General features: G+C 49.3%; 1 protein-coding gene across 1 annotated transcript in view; it reads left to right on the forward strand.

The window, feature by feature from the left end:
* LOC142590612 (integrator complex subunit 7-like) overlaps window positions 1-19,219 on the forward strand; it is a 145,934-nt gene that overhangs the window by 118,219 nt on the left and 8,496 nt on the right. The window contains exon 18 of the mRNA XM_075702931.1: window positions 331-528. Coding sequence (XP_075559046.1) covers window positions 331-528 — 198 coding nt within the window. The remainder of the gene's footprint in view (window positions 1-330; window positions 529-19,219) is intronic.

Consider the following 19,219-nt stretch of genomic DNA (forward strand, 5'->3'; position numbering starts at 1 on the left):
ATGCAGTAAATCAATCAGTCCATTAGCTGTCTAGTTAGATGTTGCTGAGGTGCCATTATCTTTGTGGTTTCATGCTTTATGGCAAAGCCTGTTGCAGCGCTTGCATGCCTCCATTGACTTGCTGTAGAGCATAAATTGAACAAGGGACAGGGGATAACCAACAAAGATCTTTGTTAAGTTTGTACGCTATACTAAGTCAATGGAGCGCCAACTAGCCTATACCTGTGCATTGCGTACTCCACTATGTGCCAGCATGGTTTTACATGAACATCTCTGCACTGCCGTGTTACGTGATTGTCCCTCGACCCACTGTGCCGTGCTTGTGTGCAGCTGGCTGTGTCGCCCCAGCAGAAAGGAACGGGTGAGCCCTTGTTCTTGGCACAGCAGGCACAGCTGGCACTGCGTGTCGAGGGCGTCGTGCAGCACCGGTCACCACCGGGGTCACCAGCCCGCACCGTCCACAAGGTGCTCGTCTCCCTCACCACCACACCACCCGGCAGGAGCCAGAACGCTGCACCAGACACCAAGGTGAACATCAGCTGCACGATATTGTTTTTCACAATAGCAAATATCTCTAGAAACGCTATGGATACCTTGGTTCTCCTCAAGAAAAGTAGAAAGGTACCTATCAAGAAAGTGGTCAGGCAAGGATGACACAGTTTCTTGAGTGCTATTCACTGCATGCTTAGAAGTAGCATTCAAGCTATCGGACAGTCAAAGATTAGAAGTGAGGATAAACGGCGAGTATCTCAGCAACCTCTGGTTTTCAGATGACATTGTCCTGTTCAGCAACACTGGGGACGAATTGCAACAAATGGCTGATGACCTTAGCCGAGAAAGTGTCAGAGTATGTTTGAAGAGCAATATGCATACGACAAAGGTAATCTTCATCAGCCTGGCAAGGGAACCAGAATTCATGATTGCTAGTAAGCCTGTAGAGTCTCTGCAGGAATATGTTTATCTTGGGCGGTTACTTATAGGGGACCCAGACCAATAAAAGGAAATTTACAGGAGAATAAAAATAAATTGGAGAGCGTATGGCAGACATGACCAAATCATGACCGTGAGCTTACCACTGTAGTTGAAAAGAAAAATGTACAGTCATTTTATTCTACCAGGGCCAACATATGGGGCTGTAACTTGGAGGTTGACAAAGAAGTTGAGACTGCAATCAGCAATATAACAAAAAAATGTTAGGCATAATATTAAGAGGGAAAATGGAGATGGACAGGCCATGTATTGCTTAGGGCAAATGACTGGTGGGCCATTAGAGTTACAAAATGAGTGTCAAGGGGAGGGAAGCGCAGTCGAGGATGGCAGAAAATTAAAGGGACACTAAAGTGAAAAATGATTTCTTCTGCCTCAGTAAATTACTGTTCTACAACACCAAAAACACGACTCTTACAACGATAAGACGTTTGGTAAACCAGAAAAAGCGCAAAAACGAAATACGGGTAGCGACGCCTACTTAAGTTCCCGCACATGGGGGCTGTGATGTCTTAGATTTTGATGGCATCTTCTAGGGCCTGCAAATTATATGTATCGGTACAGATTGACTACATTGTGTTCTAAAGGAACCAAATATTAAACATGGCAAGTTTCGGGAACCTTTATTCAGCCAATGCGGCCCAAATGCCAAAACATGCTTTGGAATCCCTGACGTCACGCTGACGTACCGGCGCTGGGGTTTCGGAGCGAAATTCAAATACTGATACTTGGACCTTCATTTTCTCATTTAATAATCAAACTATTCTTTTTTAATGACTGCCTGCAGGGTTCTGAAACAATGCTATCATTAGTCTAAATTGATTTATTGTTTTGCTTTAGTGTCCCTTTAAGTGCGGTGATGAAGTTAGGAAATGTGCGGGCATGACTTGGAATCGGCTAGCGCAAGACAGGGGTGATTGGAGATCGGTGGGAGAGGCCTTCGTTCTGAAGAGGACGTAGACAGAAGAGCCTCATTCATATGCTTAGGGAAAAGATGGTAGAAAAAACCTGCTAGTCGGGAAAATGCATGTTCTGAAGTAGCTGAAAAGTTTGCAGACTATACTGTAGTTGCCACCTACGTAATGCAAAGCATTGTGCGAATGCAGGTGGGCACAACTGGCCCAAGACGAGCGTCATTCTTGCATCTTTGGCATGCTTACGTTTGCGTTCCTCAGTTTGAGCCTGGATAAGCAGCTCATTTGAGCGGAGCATTTTGGCGGGAAGTTTTGATGTGTCCACTCGGCGTGAATTGTAGCAGCACAAAACGCCGACACATGAGCTGACGGTGCTCGAGCGACCCAAGACGCATCTTGTTGTTTTCCCTTGCATAGTGTTTCAAGACGACGACGGGAAACTGAAATGAAGTCGTGCTGCTGGGCGACGCTGGAATACAATGCCGCCAGAGTGAAAAACGAGGCTCTATTTTCATTGCCTGCAGCAAGGAACAGCAGCGGATTTGGGCAAAAAATGTGCAGCACGCTTCCAACGGCACTTTTCGCAACAGGGTTGGCAGCGATAGCTGTGAATGCAACATGTGACGGCCCGCAAGGAGACTTGCTGGTAATGGAATAGGAAACTGAGTGTGCGCCGACGTTTTCACTCGACACGGGTGGGCGAGTACTGCAGGGAAGCTGCTTTTGCAGTAGCACGCAGGCGGCTACTGCACTCAATTGCCCGTGCTACACATATTTTCTTGTTTACATGGAATCTAGCGGCTGGGACATGTACATTCGAATCTCGATAATTCAAACTTGAAGGGGCCCGAAAATTTGTCCGAACTAAAAGTAGTCCAAATTAAAAGGAGGACTTGTTGTTGAAGTACTTGTGCACCACAGCACGACGCACAAACGGTGCAAGTTGTGAAATATTGCGGCGTGCAAACACACAGCGAGCGAGGACCACAATACTGCCCACGCTGACTAACGCTCGCTTCCCGATAACGCCAGATAATGAAACTTAAGGCAGCAAGCTAAGCTGACGGCGAGCCAGCGCGGAGGTGGGCGCGCGCGGAGACCACTAAAGGTAAGGGAGTTACTTAGGAGTTGATAGGCAGTGTGTGGGGAGCGCAGTTGCAAGAAGGGTGGGAGGGAAGCAGATTTGCTTTCCCGCTAGCTTGATGGATGGCACTAATAACCTCTGCCACCTAAGCGCCCTTACTGCCATGGTGCAGTTGCCGAGGCAGGACTGGGCCTCCACCGTTGCTTCCCTCTGCATGCTCACATGCTTTTCTTTCATCTGCCGATAGGATGGCGCTGCATTTACGTTCTTTGTCCCACATTCTTAATGTGTCATGTCTTATGAAGATGACGAAGTTGTTGCCACTGATCATAATCATGTTGGTGTGCTCTCTTCTGTTGCAGTGTTGTCGTGTGCTAAAGATAAGGAAAATGAGGTACTGGGTGTCATGTTCGCATCCTTGTATTCAGGGTTCACCTTGTACAGAATTGGATGTGGCGCACTGTCTCCGAAAACCTTTCCATTGACATGTCTCGGTTTAGACTTGTCATTGTAAAAGAAAGTCCCTGTTTGGCCCAAAAGGCGAAGCATCGGTTGTGATAGCAAGCAAATTAGTGGACAGCTATACGAAGCAAGGATAGTATTTTTACTGGCCGTATAAACTTGTAAACATAGGCATACCAACTAAATTAGCAACCATGATGTCACGCATGCACAAGCGAACATGAACACATCTCACTTGACGACCGCAGAAACTCGATCGCTGTCAAAATACTGGCGTGAGCAAATGCGGGAGCAGCAGCAAGCGAAGTGACATTCATGCTGTCTATCGTTTCAATGAAGAGTGAGCGCCAAGAATATACACAGAACACACAAAGCTACAAGCCACCGACGCACCGAGGCTCTGCCTGTAACACAGATCGCTCTCAAGATATGGCTGCGCGACTGCACGCTGCCGCCACATGCGAAGTTGTAGCTGAAGTAGAACCCCCCTCCCCCCCCCCCCCTCGGTGCCTCACAATGTTGGGTGCCTCGCGCACGGCGAAAGATGGCGCGTTTCCTCCCCGCTCCATCTCTTTCGCACGGGCGAGGTTGAGCCCCGATCGTGGGCTCCCCTCGCAAATTCTCACTCGCACATATAGCATAGGGTGCGCATAGGGTGACAATGTATCGCCCTTAGACTTTATAGGGTCTCTCCCAAGCTTTTCCTGCATGGTGGGGTCAGAGCAATGCTGGTTAGGGGCGCTGCCGCATGATTTGGGGTGCTGCTTAGAGCGTTGCCAGGGCACGGTACGTTCAAATTAAACGTGGCAAATGCTTGGACATTCAAATTGCCAGGCATTTGCTAATTTTCTAAGTTTTAATTAACGAGATTCAACTGTATTATACAATTGTAGTTTGGCGATGCACTGAACGTTGATGCTGAGAGAGCATGTTATCCGGGATCATAACAATTACAGTAAAACCTTGTTATAATGAAGCAATCGTGATTCCCCTTGAAATTCCAGTAGATGCCCATGCATTGAAAACCTCGTTTTAACGAAGCTAAAATTTCCTTGCAATGAGTATAACAAATCTTTTTTACAGCGCAGCACTTTGGTGCCCGTTCCTGTGTTTCATGACACCGTTGACCATCGCCGTAACCAGCTCCATAGCCGGGGACAGCGCGCTGCTATAGCTGCGCGTGTTCCTGGCACCATCTCTCGCGCATGGTGCGAGTCTTGCTCTTTTCGCTCCTCCTCCAATGCCAACCCTGTGCGGCGGCAATCAGAGCGCCGGCTCGGTGGTGCTGATCTCGACGATGTGCTGCTGCCCAAGTTGAAACGCATAGCTGCCATTCGCCACTGCGTGTACCCCTTCCCCTCCCCCCTCCTCTGTGGCGGTCACCGCATGAGAACGCGCAGTGTTCTCCGGTTGCCGAAGCACCGGCTCGGTATCAGCAAATCGCGGTGCGCACTTCCCAAGCCGAAACGCTGAGCCACCTTCAGTTACTTGCTAGCGGCGTCAGCGGCATCGGTCAGTCACTGCCATCTCTTCGCTGCACAATGTTCTGCTGCCTCCCGTGACCTCCCGATAAGCGAGGCAGTTGCGCCAAACTGTGTGAAACTGGTGGACTCACCTGCTCTTCCGCTGCTTGCGTGGGGCGGCGCTGACTGAACTTTTGTTGTTGCTTGTCGTTGCCTGCGTGCACATAAAGGATATCAGTGTTTTAATCGGTTCGTTCGTGCAAGTTCCGCCGCCAGAAAGGAGATGGACGATGGCAACGGCAAACAGAAGCACAAAATGATAACAATTCAGCAAAAGGTAGCTGTGCTGAAAGCCGTCGAGTCTGATGTGAAAAAGAAAAAAGTGGCCGAAGATTTCGGCATAGCGTTGAGCATGCTGTCGACGATTTTGAGCAGCAAAGAAGCTGTCACTGGTGCTGTCACTGGTGCTGGCGTAAAAGGCGACAGAAAGAAGCTGCGAGCCCCCACTTTAGAAGCTGTAGAGAAGGCGGCCTTCAAGTGGTTTTGGACGCAAGAGTGAGCGGCACTCCTGTGAGTGGGGCACTGTTGCAGCGCAAAGCGATGGACTTTGCGTGCATCATGGGGCACGACAATTACGTGGCGAGTGTCGGCTGGCTGCAGCGCTTCGAGGAGCAGCACAACATCGTCAGCAGGGCTGTCAGCGAGGAAGCGCAGTCTGTCAACCACGAAGCTGCAGTGGTGTGGGTGGAGACAAACGTTGGATAGCTGCTAGAAAAATACAGTGCCAAGGATTTGTTCAGTGCAGATGAGACCACCCTGTTCTACCACATGCTGCCACAAAAAACCTTGGCCCTCAAAAGTGAATGCTGCCAGGGTGGTAAGCAGAGCAAGGTCCACGTGACCGTGTTGTTTTGTGCCAATATAGATGGGTCGGAAAAGGTGCTGGCCCTTGTGATTGGCAAAAGTGTGTCACCATGATTTTTTAAAGGCAAACAAAAGCTCAGTGACCATGTTTGTGCCAACATGGATAGATCAGAAAAGGTGCCTGCCTTGTGGTCGGCAAAAGTGCATCACCACAATGCTTTAAAGGCAAACAAAAGCTCCAAATGAGTTATGAGTTCAATCATAAGGCTTGGATGACGAGAGGAAGCTGCGGAAGTGGGATGAGCGGCTCAGCAAGCAGAACTGGACAATATGCCTCGTATGCCTCGTACTGGACAACTGCGCGGCCCACCACACTGCCTCTGTGCTCAAGAACATTGAGCTAAGCTTCTTGCCGCCAAACTGCACTGCAGTTGTGCAACTCCTCAACCAAGGAGTGTTGCGTTTCGCCTGCGACACGCGGTTTTGCCGGCGCGACTGCGGCGGAGCGGCAGACATTTTGGCCCGTTCGTCGTCGCCGCAACGCTCCCCGCCAGGTGTTTCCAGGCGTTTCCAGGCATGTTCCGATGCCACGTGTCTTCATGTGCGTGTGTGAGTGTATGTGCCATTGTGCCTGAACCAGGCGATGCGAAAGCAGGGATCACCCTCTCATTCCAGTCATTGTGCCCGACCGGCAGCGCTACGACAGTGTGCTACGACATTGTGCTACGACATTGTGCTACGACAGCGCTACGACATTGTACGTTCACGTGCTCGTCTATTGAGGGGTTCCTTCTTGCCCTCAACTGCGAGAGTATAAAGACAGCTGCCCCCGGACGCCAAAAGGAGGGCTCCGATTTCTTCTGTTGAGTAAAGTGCTCTCCCGTCTCTCTACTTCGGTCAACCTGACCGCCAACTCTTTGCGATGTTAAAATAAACAAGTTGTTTTGTTGTTACCAGTCGACTCATGCTTTGCCGGGACCTTCGGATGCTTCCAGTTGTACCCCAGGCCGCCAGGCCAACGCTACCCTTGGGGCTTGCGACCCAGGTACAACCACGGGCGTCAGCGCCGAGTTCCCAACCGATCGCACCAGCGGTGCGACCACAACAACTCGCGCCAGCGGTGCGATCCAAACATCTGGTTGGCAGCGGTGAGATCGCCTCCGACTTCAAACAACTGTCTGCCAGCGGTGAGATCGCGACAACGGAGGCCAGCAGCAAAGAGATGCAGTTGACTGTATGCTGAGCAGCTCATCGACGATCCGGGAGCAGTGCAACGAGCCCTGTGTGATGACTGGTTGCCTGCAGCGGAACGACTGCGCTGAACTCTTGGCTGCGAGGTTTGGTGAGTGCGGGACTTTCTTCTTCTGAGCTTTGCCAGGCTTTTGTTAGTGTTAGAAACAGAGCTGGTAATTGTGGTTGTCGTTGCTGCCGGGTTAGTTTGCGGCAAGACAATAGTAAGCAGTAGAGAAAGCAGCATTCAGAGCAGCCATGGATTTGAAGTCGTTGCGCAAACCGAAATTGCTGGAGCTTGCAAGAGAGTTGGGTCTGAATGTCTCGGACAAACTCAGAAAACCAGAACTGCTAAGGGCTATTCTTGAGTTAGAAGCTGAGGATGACGAGCTGTCGGAATGCCTTGAGACCATTGAGGAAAGGGAGACTGCAAAAAGACAGGAGCGCGAACTTAAAGAACAAAAAGAGAAAGAAAAAGAAGAGCGCGACCGTCAACACGCTTTGGAAATGAAGCGTCTCGAGATAGAGATAGAACGCGCTCGTAATGGAAGTCAGGCACACGGTGCAGGAGAACGCGTATTGTTCAAAATGACTGACCTGATGCGGCCGTTTAAGCTTGGAGAGGACATTGGTTTGTTCCTGGTTAACTTCGAGCGAACGTGCGAGAAGCAGGGGTTCTCTCGGGAAACGTGGCCACAGCGCTTGCTCACTTTGTTACCCGGCGAGGCGGCCGACGTAGTCGCTCGCTTGGATAGAGAGGAGGCAGAGGATTTCGACACAGTGAAATCGAGTCTTCTAAAAAAGTACCGGCTGTCTGCGGAGGCGTTCCGTCGGAAGTTTCGGGAAAATGAGAAAGGCAAAAGTGAGTCATATACAGAGTTTGCGTATAGGCTTATGTCAAACATGCAGGAGTGGCTCAAAGAAGAGAAAGCGTTTGGTGACCACGATAAAGTTCTGCAGTGCTTCGGGCTAGAACAGTTTTATAGTCGGTTACCGGAGAACGTGCGATACTGGGTCTTGGATAGGCCAGACGTTTGTACGGTGGCTAAAGCCGCTGAGCTAGCCGAGGAGTTTGTGACGCGTCGGGCTCGCGGAGCTAAGGACGGTCAAAAGGGTGAATTTGGCTCGAAGTTTGAGAGGCCGAAGTTCCCACCCATGAGAGCAAAGGGGAACACGCGTAGTGCGGATGCGAGTGGAAGCAGTGCGACCGAACCTAAGGAGACGGCGGCAGCCGAAGCCGAACGCAGAAAGCGGTTCGAGATGAGGCAAGCGCGCGTTTGTTATACGTGCCAGAAGCCGGGTCACTTTTCGGCGCAGTGTCCGGAAACAACACCAAAAGTTGTGTTTTTTTCAATAGGCAGCACTGACGAGAACATGAAGCTTCTCGAGCCTTACATGCGAGACCTCCTCGTGAACGGGAAAGAGTGCCGAGTGCTTCGCGATTCCGCAGCTACGATGGATGTAGTTCACCCGTCTTACGTAGAACCCCATATGTTCACGGGCGAGTGCGCATGGATCAAGCAAGCCGTGGAAGCTCATAGCGTGTGTCTGCCAGTAGCAAAGGTGCTTATTGAAGGACCTTTTGGAGCGCTTGAGACGGAGGCGGCAGTGTCATCTATGCTGCCCCCCCAGTACCCGTACCTATTTTCAAACAGGTCCGATCACCTCCTGCGCGAGAAGGGGCTTTTGTTTGGTGAAGCTAGTGTTCAGGCCTTAACCAGATCGAAGGTTCGGGAGCTCGCTGCAAAGGCGGTAGTTGCGGGGCCGACGTTATCAAACAACGAAAAAGGGTCAGAGGCGCAGCAAGCTGATATTCAGAGCACGCCTGAACTGAATAAAATTGAGTCTGTAACGTTAAAGGCACCAGATACTGGAGAGGAAATTCCCGATGCGGGAAAGTTAGAAGAGCTATCTGCAGATTTGCTCATCGCGCCTACGTCAGACGGACTTGATAGGTTGCTAAAAGTCAGCCGGTCGGCTTTGATAGCCGAGCAAAAGAAGGATGGCAGCCTAGAAAACATTCGCTGCAATGTCAAGGAAGGTATCGCCAGGAAAAATGCGCGTTTTGTGGAAAGAGGTGGAGTCCTGTACCGGAAGTATCTAGACCGCAGAGGAGTGGAGTTCGATCAGCTGATCGTTCCTCAATGCTATCGTCAGGATCTGTTGCGCTTGTCGCATGGGGGTTCGTGGTCCGGACACCTAGGAGTTAAGAAAACTAAGGACCGTCTCTTGCAAGAGTACTATTGGCCAGGGTGTTTTCGGGACGCAGACCACTTCGTGAGGTCATGTGACACCTGTCAGCGGGTGGGCAAACCAGGGGACAAATCGAGGGCGCCGTTGAAATTGGTACCTATCATTACGGAGCCTTTTAGACGGCTCGTTATTGATACAGTGGGACTTCTGCCGGTAACAGCCACGGGGTACAGACACATTTTGACTGTGATCTGCCCAGCGACAAAGTTCCCTGAAGCAGTGCCGCTTAAAGAACTCAGCTCAGTTGAGATAGTCAATGCACTACTGTCCATATTTGCGCGAGTTGGTTTTCCTGCAGAAATCCAATCAGATCAGGGCACAGTGTTTACTAGCGCTTTGACGACAACTTTTCTCGAAAGGTGTGGGGTAAAGCTGCTACACAGCTCAGTGTACCACCCACAGTCGAATTCCGTTGAGAAGCTCCACTCCGTCATGAAGCGCGTGTTGAGAGCCTTGTGTTTTGAACATCGAACTGACTGGGAGCTGTGTCTGCCTGGGGTGATGTTTGCATTAAGGACCGCGCCGCATGCAGCTACGGGGTTTTCGCCAGCTGAGCTGGTGTACGGTCGCTCGCTTCGATCTCCGCTTCGCATGCTTCGAGAATCATGGGAAGGCAGGGGCGACGACCCAGTCGTGGTGGAGTACGTGCTTAAGCTCCTCGAACGCTTAAGAAGGGCACAGGAGTTGTCAGGTGAAGCAATGGCAAAGGCCCAGCAGAGGGTCAAGGTTTATTATGATCGGACAGCCAGGGCCCGTCGTTTTGAGGTGGGCGATGAGGTCATGATATTGCGCACATCGCTCAACAACAAACTAGACGTGCAGTGGGAGGGCCCAGCACGAATTGTTCAGAAACTGTCGGACGTTAACTACGTGGTAAGTCTGCCAGGAAAGCGGAAAGCACAGCAAGTTTACCACTGTAATCTGCTCAAACCTTATAGACAAAGGGAAGCAGTGGTGTGCATGATGGTAAACGTTCCTGAAGAGCTTCCGGTCGAGCTTCCGGGACTAGGCTCAGTGACGAACAGGGAAGACACCGGTCAAGTCATTAGTGACCTTATCAGTAAAGCACCGCTGTCGCCTGAGCGGAAAACCGAACTACACCAGCTCTTACAAGAGTTTCAAGGTCTGTTCTCTGAGAGGCCTGGTAGGACTTCTGTACTTACTCATGATATAGAACTTACCTCCCCAGAGCCAGTACGATCCAAGGCGTATCGGGTGTCACCCCGCCAGAGCGATATTATGGAGGCTGAGGTAAAGAAAATGCTACAGCTCGGTGTTATTGAGGCAGGTGAGAGTGATTATACCTCCCCTTTGATTTTAGTTGAGGTACCGGGCAAGGAACCTCGTCCTTGCGTCGACTACCGCAGGCTTAATTCCATCACTAAGGATCAAATTTATCCGATCCCTAACATCGAGGAGCGCCTTGAGAAAGTTAGTAGCGCTCAGTTTATTTCCACCCTAGATCTTGTCAGGGGTTATTGGCAGGTTCCACTCACAGAAGAGGCTAGTAGGTATGCGGCGTTCATTTCACCAATGGGAACATTCCGTCCTAAAGTGTTGAGTTTTGGTTTGAAGAACGCGCCATACTGTTTTTCAAGCCTCATGGATAAAGTGTTGCGGGGACAGCAAGAATTCGCTTTACCGTATCTAGACGACGTAGCGATATTCTCCGCATCCTGGTCTGAGCATATGGCACACTTGCGGGCAGTGCTAACCCGCCTGCGCGAAGCGGGCTTGACAGTAAAGGCTCCTAAGTGCCAGTTAGCACAGGCCGAGGTTGTCTACCTCGGTCACGTGATTGGTCAGGGTCGTCGCCGCCCCTCTGAAATAAAAGTGGCCGCTGTGCGAGACTTTCCGCAACCGCGCACGAAGACCGATATTCGGTCGTTCTTAGGTGTCGCCGGCTACTATCAGAGGTACATTCCCAGATACTCTGATATCGCGGCTCCCCTGACGGATGCTCTAAGAAAAACAGAGCCTCAAACAGTCGTCTGGGACGAGACAAAGGAAAGAGCTTTTAGCGCCCTAAAGAGTGCCCTAACAAGCCAGCCTGTGCTACGATCGCCAGACTATACAAAAGGGTTCATTGTTCAGTGCGATGCTAGTGAGCGAGGCATGGGCGTTGTACTGTGCCAACGGGAAAAGGGAGAAGTAGAACACCCCGTCCTGTATGCTAGTCGTAAGCTGACCAGTCGTGAGCAGGCGTATAGCGCCACCGAGAAAGAGTGTGCATGTCTCGTGTGGGCCGTTCAGAAATTGTCATGCTATCTAGCCGGCTCGAGGTTTATCATTGAGACGGATCACTGCCCTCTCCAATGGCTGCAGACCATCTCTCCCAAAAATGGCCGCCTCCTGCGCTGGAGCCTCGCTTTACAACAATATTCCTTTGAGGTGCGTTACAAAAAGGGGAGTCTCAACGGTAACGCCGATGGCTTAAGTCGAAGCCCCTAACGTAGGAATCAGCCTCAAAATTGTTGGTTACTGATGTTTTTCTTCCTGAGGCAGTATTTTTTTTAACATATTGCTTTTGTTTAGTGTTTCAAAGTGATGATATGCTTTCTAGTGCAATTTTCCAATTTGTGGACGCGTTCTGAGTGATGCTAGACTACTGTAAGGAACTAGGCAGTGGTATAAAAAGGGGAAAGAGCCTGGCAGGGCTTAGTGAGGGTTGTGCCGTGCTTGCTGACTGAGCGGTTGAGTTTCAGCGTAGTTCTAACGCTTGCCGGGAACGAGAACAAAAATGTGAACTCTCCCGAAGTCACTTTGCAGTGTCCCGTGCGAACCTGAACAAGAGAACGAGGCCTTCTCTGTGCGCTGCGCTCAAGAAACGTCGAGGGACGCCCGACTTCGGTTATGAGCATCATCGAGCGACATCCCTCCGGACAGCGGATGCAGTCCCCTGTCCATCGGGATCTCCTTCCCCCGGCGGGGCGGTCTGTTGCGTTTCGCCTGCGACACGCGGTTTTGCCGGCGCGACTGCGGCGGGGCGGCAGACATTTTGGCCCGTTCGTCGTCGCCGCAACGCTCCCCGCCAGGTGTTTCCAGGCGTTTCCAGGCATGTTCTGATGCTACGTGTCTTCATGTGCGTGTGTGAGTGTATGTGCCATTGTGCCTGAACCAGGCGATGCGAAAGCAGGGATCACCCTCTCATTCCAGTCATTGTGCCCGACCGGCAGCGCTACGACAGTGTGCTACGACATTGTGCTACGACATTGTGCTACGACATTGTGCTACGACAGCGCTACGACATTGTACGTTCACGTGCTCGTCTATTGAGGGGTTCCTTCTTGCCCTCAACTGCGAGAGTATAAAGACAGCTGCCCCCGGACGCCAAAAGGAGGGCTCCGATTTCTTCTGTTGAGTAAAGTGCTCTCCCGTCTCTCTACTTCGGTCAACCTGACCGCCAACTCTTTGCGATGTTAAAATAAACAAGTTGTTTTGTTGTTACCAGTCGACTCATGCTTTGCCGGGACCTTCGGATGCTTCCAGTTGTACCCCAGGCCGCCAGGCCAACGCTACCCTTGAGGCTTGCGACCCAGGTACAACCACGGGCGTCAGCGCCGAGTTCCCAACCGATCGCACCAGCGGTGCGACCACAACAACTCGCGCCAGCGGTGCGATCCAAACAGGAGTTATAAACTTTAAGTCGGGCTACCGCAAGCGTGGGATCAACTGGATTCTGCTCAATATGAGCATGAAGCTCGAGTCCACGATCGACTTGTACATAGTGATCAAGATGCTACAGGCTGCTTGGATGGCTGTACCGGCAAGCATGATCACCAATTGCTTCCGGCATGCCTCATTTGGCGTCAGCAGCGGCGGTTACAGCGAAGCTCTCGGTGCTGCCGCCAATGAGGGTGCCGTGGGTGACCGAGGCCTAGTGTCGTGGGACACTCTCAGTGACGCCGGCGTCGTGACCGACTGCGACACCTTCTGCAAGTACGTCAGTGCCCATGCTGACACGGTGACAAACAAAAAGCTGACGGAGGCAGAAATTGTGCTCGCAGTGACAGGGGTGCCTAATGACGACAGTGACAAATGTGTCGACGACAGCCCAGAGCCTAATATTGGCGAACCCAACGTACCGATGCCAGCACAAGCGCTAGATGCAGCAGACCTGCTGCGCCGCTTCTTTGGCACTCACAATGACGGTGAGGACGAACTCGAAATAGCGGCTGCAGCTGAAAAAGCCAACATTTGCCTGAAGAAGACACGGCAAAAATATATCAAGGACTTCTTTCTTCGAAGTGAGCCACCAGCTGGTGTGCTGTTGATCGGTCAGTGATGAGCCATTTGGTGTGAATAAAGTAGCAGTTCCGTGCTGTTCTTCCTTTCTCGCTTGTTTTTTATTTTTTATGCGACGGCTATTATTCTTTCTCGCGTGGCAGGCTGCTGTGAGATTTGGTAGTCAGTACATCCTCTCTTGCTTGCTAATTGTGGATAGAAATGAATGGTTGCAAACGTTGGCTCCGAGAAATCATACCTAACGTTGTTGTATCGAAGAGGTTCTACTGCACTATGCACAGATGAATGAAGGTGTTTTTTTTTTTTTTTCACATATTCCTAAAATGTTTTGGCAGCATAGATGGTTCTAATGATGGCTTTCTTGGTATAATGAGAGAGCAGTGGCGTCAGTGAGCGGCAGTTGCACGGATAGTCTGTAGTCGGCTGCAGTGCGGGTGCTGTTTGCGTGCTGAACACAAGATGGGGCTAGGTGTCAGGAGGACAGTGAGACACGCTAGAGCAATCCTGGCAGCAAGTTGGGAAGAAAGGGTTGTTGTAAGGGCAGCGCCCGTTGTTGATCACTGAACACTGAATCACACAACTTCACGGTGCATGCATGTTCCACATTTATGCAGATTTTGTTTCGAGTGGTGCACTTCACAAATGACAGAATATGCACTGACTCAAAAGCAGGCGAATCATCAGCGTTTGCAGCACAAAGGCTAGGTGCAGAGCACCATGGTATTGGGCTACTGTGGTGGCTTCTTAACAGTTTCCACCTTCACCAGCGGACTCTGCTGGAGTGCTGCCAGTTACAGTTGTCTATATCATCAAGGCGCTGTGCCAGGTACACAACATTTAACCGAGAAGGCAGCGCTGCTACGTGCTGCATCAACTAGCCATTTCTTGCAGTCATTAATTCAAATCTGTGCCAGCAAAACACTCTCATAAAGAAAAAACTGAGTTGAGAAGTGACCACTGCTACCAAAAAATGTAGCGTGATGGAATCAAGGCCACCCTTGCTATGCCTGCATTAAATCTGAATAATCGTGGCAAAGCAATCGGGGGCTCCTGAATTTAGCCAAAGCCCTTCAAACTTTCAGCAGAAACTCTTCCAGCAACATATAGTACAGACAGTGGCAACAGCCATTACACCTATTTTATCATTGTGCTATTTCCACACCATACATTTGCATAATTTAACGGGCTGTGTTATGTGGTGCCTGCCATGCCCCATCGGGGTAAACATGGCAATGCCCGTTGAAGCAGTGCACTCGACACTGAAGGTACGTTAACCTTCATATCGTATCATCCGGCTAAAATTGTTGTGTTTTCAGCCCTGTCAGCTGCTCTTACAGCATACCTGCCAACTAGGCTTGTACAAATATCAATTTTTCGGTTTGAAGCAAAGTGGAAGTGAATAGTAATTGGTAAGAGTAGCATGCGAATATTCGATTTCAAATGAAATAGTGGACCAGGAGTGCAGATTTTTGGGCTAGTTGGTTTGTTGCATCAATTGAAGTCATGGTGCTGGATTGACATGGACAAGAAAGGCGACAGGATGTGTGCTATCAACTGAATTTTATTTCAGAAACGCGTGGTACTTATACTGGTTCGCACGAGTGAAAATCATCGCACGTGCAACCCAGCAATATCACATGGTTTAAGGGAGAATGCGGGTCTTAGAGTGGTCAAAAATGGCCAAAAAATAGTTTTTGGCAAAAGTGCATTCTTCAAATGTTTGCACCCGGAAGTACCTGTCATCAAAATGTCAACGCTGAATTTGATCGGCGAATGTGATAAAATCGCATTTCAAAACACCGTGGGAGTCGCGAAATGCCCAGCAACAGGGAATATTTGGTCAAACTTCCCACGCGCGCCAACGGCGAAGCAGCCGGCCAATCGCCGCCATCTTGGGCTTATTTTGAAGCTGATTTCTTTGTGCTTATTTTGCGGCCCCTCAACATGGTGTCACCTCAGGAGAACGACAGCTCTCTCCCCTTTTCTGAAAGCCGCTTCTGGAGCGCCGATTGGCTAGAGCACGTGCCCGCAAGGCGAGCCCCCCCGTCTTGTGCTTCCCGTTGGCTGGCGCAACCAAGGCCAACCGTCTATTTTTTTTTTTCGCTTCACTGGTTGTCGCGGTGGCAGTAGTTTGTGCGCCCAGGTGCTGTTCGCCTGCTTCCAACTATCACGCCATGGCCAGAGCGAGCAGAAACACTTGCCTCAAAAAGGACTCATCAAACTTGCAGCAAGAAACGAAAGCCTGCATAGCACGCGCAGCGAAAGAAAGTGAACGACATTGTGCTGCCAAGATCGCCTGGTGCGACCGAGGCAGTTCATTCCGACGACGGCACTCTGCCGCAACCACCTGTTGTAGCCGAAGCGGTGCCACCGGTGCTGCTCTCTCCTGGTCCTAGCTGCAGCACCTTCTTGGATAATCCCATCACCGGATCATCTGGCGCTTCCAGCAACATTCAAGACCGCGTCGACGTGGTATTCTGTATCGGGGAGAAGACAGCCGGGCGCATCAGAAATGCGGCGGACTTGAAGGAGTCCTTGGCATCGCAGTGCGCAAATTAACGTAAGTTCAAGCTACTGGACGTTCAGCTGGAGAGTGACGGCAAAGAAAACGGCACGGAATTCTCTATTATTGATATGGCTGTGATTAACTCATATTTTGGTCTTGTCGTCTTCCCGGATTGCGGCGCGAAAAGCATTACTTTTTTGAAAGCAAAAAAAGACTTAGGCTGTGTTCAAAGCTTGTGCTCCCGTGCAACGACTGCGACTTTCTTGAGGAACGTTTTTCGTCCCCAAGAGTATCCAATGATAGTGGTGCTAAGATGAGGCCTTTTGAAATAAATTTGCGTGCCATGAAAGCAATCAACAGTATTGGTAAAGGGGCAACAGCTCTATCGGGCTTTTTCACAGATGTGAATGTTTCACATTGAGGCCTTCACCACAAGACCTACCAAAGCCACATGAAGACTATGCAAAAAACCTGCAGTGCGACTGCCGCGGAATGCGAAGCTGCTAGTGTTGCTCGCAACAAGGACTTGTCTGCGGAGTTGGGCAATGCACCCAGGAACATCGACGTTATCTACGACGGCACCTGGTTGACCCACGGGCACAGTTCGCATATATGTGTTGGCTGTATCATTGAAATGTATGCAGGCTTAGTAATAAACCATGTTGTGTTGTCTAACTTTTGCCTGGGGTGCACCTTGGGAGCTAAAGAAGACGACGAAGGACCTGCTGCCTGGCTCATCCAGCATTCACTTGTGTGCCAAAAAAATGTTGATTATAAGGCTGGCCAGATGGAAGTAGAACCAGCCCTACAATTATTCCAGCGGTCACTCGAGATGCATAAGCTTCTGTAGACTACAATGCTTTCAGATGGTGACAGCAAAACCTACCATGCCCTCACTGAAAATGCAGTCTACGGCTACATCAAGGTTTCCAAAAAAGACTGCATAAGCCATATGCATAAACGAATGTTTGCCAGCTTACGCACCCTCATCGACAAAAAAAAAAAATGCTCAAGGTGGGTCACTTGGTGGTAAGGGTAGGCTGACTTCAGAAAAAGTCAAGAAGATCGCCTCCTACTATGGTTATGCCTTGCACAAGCACGATGTGCCAGGCACGCAAAAGGCTGTGCTGGCTACACTAAAGCGCATGTTGTCCACTGACCAAACACCCAGGCATGACCTCTGCCCTGAAGGCCCCGAGTTGTGCTGTAGTAAATTCAACAGGATTATGGCCAACAATGAGGAGGCACCACCACACAAGCATAGCCTGCCTGACTTTGTCTGCGAGGCATTGGAGCCTGTGTTTACGCAGCTTAGCGACAAAGCCCTTTTGGAGAGGTGCAGTGATGGGATCACTCAAAACCCAAGCGAAAGCTTGCACTCTCTGATTTCGCAGCAAGTCTCAAAGACACAGCATGCCTCATTACGCAGTGTTGAAAGGGCAGTGGCTGAAGCTATCAGCCGCTACAGCCCAGGAAGTCGCTTCGTGCTCCGCAGTCTCAAAAAGGACAACAGCAGGCTTGAGAAGTGCAAGAAAAAGCACATGAACAGCAGTTCGACAAAGGCAAGGCTCGCAAAACGACACAAGCCAGCAAGGGACTCTGTGTACAGTCCTGGCCTGCTGTAGGGCAGTCGCAGTACAGAGCAGTTGAAATTTTTCTGCAAAAATTGTGCTTTAGACTCGGGATATTGTGCATAGGTTTACTGTCAGTGGAAGAGCCACTTTACTATACTCTTCAAGTGTTTATTTTGCTTGCTATGTACTGGAACAGACACACAACATTGTAAAGTTTCTTGTGCTAGTTCAGTGGCGAGTGTGCTATTATTTTGTAAGTGTGCAGTCACGCATTTAGTATCGCCATTCTTACAAAACATAGAGCTTCAAAACAGTGCCATTTGTATTACTGTAGATTCACTTCAGCAAAAGCTACATTTGTTTGAAACTTCGAATGCATTTATTTCAGTTTGATGTTTTTGCACACTGTACTCAGCCTTACAGGTGTTTTTTCTGGGTTGTTTTTGGCCAAAAATGACAAGTGTGGTATCATTTTATTCATATTGAAATGGTCTGGGGGTGATGCTATTTTTATTACTCTTGCACCGGCATGAAAATTACATTCAGGTATAGTACTCGCTGCTAATTAGAAAAAGATTTTCAAAATAAATGCAAGATTGTTTTCTTGTCTGTAAAATGCTTCCAAATGAATAAAAATAGCACCACCCCCTACAGTAGGTTTAGCAATGGTGTCATGCATTTAGTTTTTGGTTTAGCAAGACGAAATCATCAAAAAGCCCTGTAACGAGTTTGAAATTAATTTGACTTCAGACCTCAATATTTTTTTAACTGCTACAGCTATCAAAAATCTAATTACAGATTTGAAATCAGCACGAAAAATTATCCCAGACAGTGGAGTTTATTAAAAATTCACCCAAAAATAAGAAAAAAAATTTTAGGACTCATGTCATGCCTGCTTCCTGCTTGCAGCGCAAGATTGTTAATGTATATTAGGTAAAGAAGCGGTCCCAAGAATAAACCTTGAGGGATGCCTGAAGTGACAGGGAGAGGTTTGGAGGAGTAGTTATTAACAAGGACAAACTTAGAGCAATTAGGAATTCATTTATCCATTGTACTAAGTGAGGATATAAGTTCAATTGGGATAATTTTATTAGTAAGCAGTTATGAGGCACTGTATCAAAACTTTTATAGTAGTCTGAAAAGATAACATCGGTTTGAACGTTTTTATCAAGGTTAACATGCAGATCATGAAGGAAGATAGGTAGTTGCGTTTCACATGAAAGCCTCTTATGAAAACGGTATTGAGAAGGATGAAAGAAGTTTACTGAGTCCAAAAAGTTCATTATATGCGACTATATGACATGTTTTATGATTTTGCAAGAGATACTGGTTAATGAAATGGGGTGGTCGTGTAAAGGGGGAGTCTTTGTTACCTGCTTTGAATACTGGAACGACCTTTCCCACTTTCCAATCATCCGGTAAGGCACCTGTAGTCAATGATTGTGACAACAACAGAGTGAAACATGCCACAGATATATGCTTAGTATTCATTAGGATCTTTGAGTTAATTTTGTCTACACTAGAAGAAGTACATAATTTGTTTTTTCAATGATTGACTGTATACCATTTACTGAAAACACAGTGGGTGGCGTATGCAATGTTATTTTAGTAGGTAGCGGAAAGTCTGGAGGGGTAAT

The sequence above is a fragment of the Dermacentor variabilis genome, chromosome 8 (genome assembly GCF_050947875.1).
Source record: "Dermacentor variabilis isolate Ectoservices chromosome 8, ASM5094787v1, whole genome shotgun sequence".
NCBI lineage: Eukaryota > Metazoa > Arthropoda > Arachnida > Ixodida > Ixodidae > Dermacentor > Dermacentor variabilis.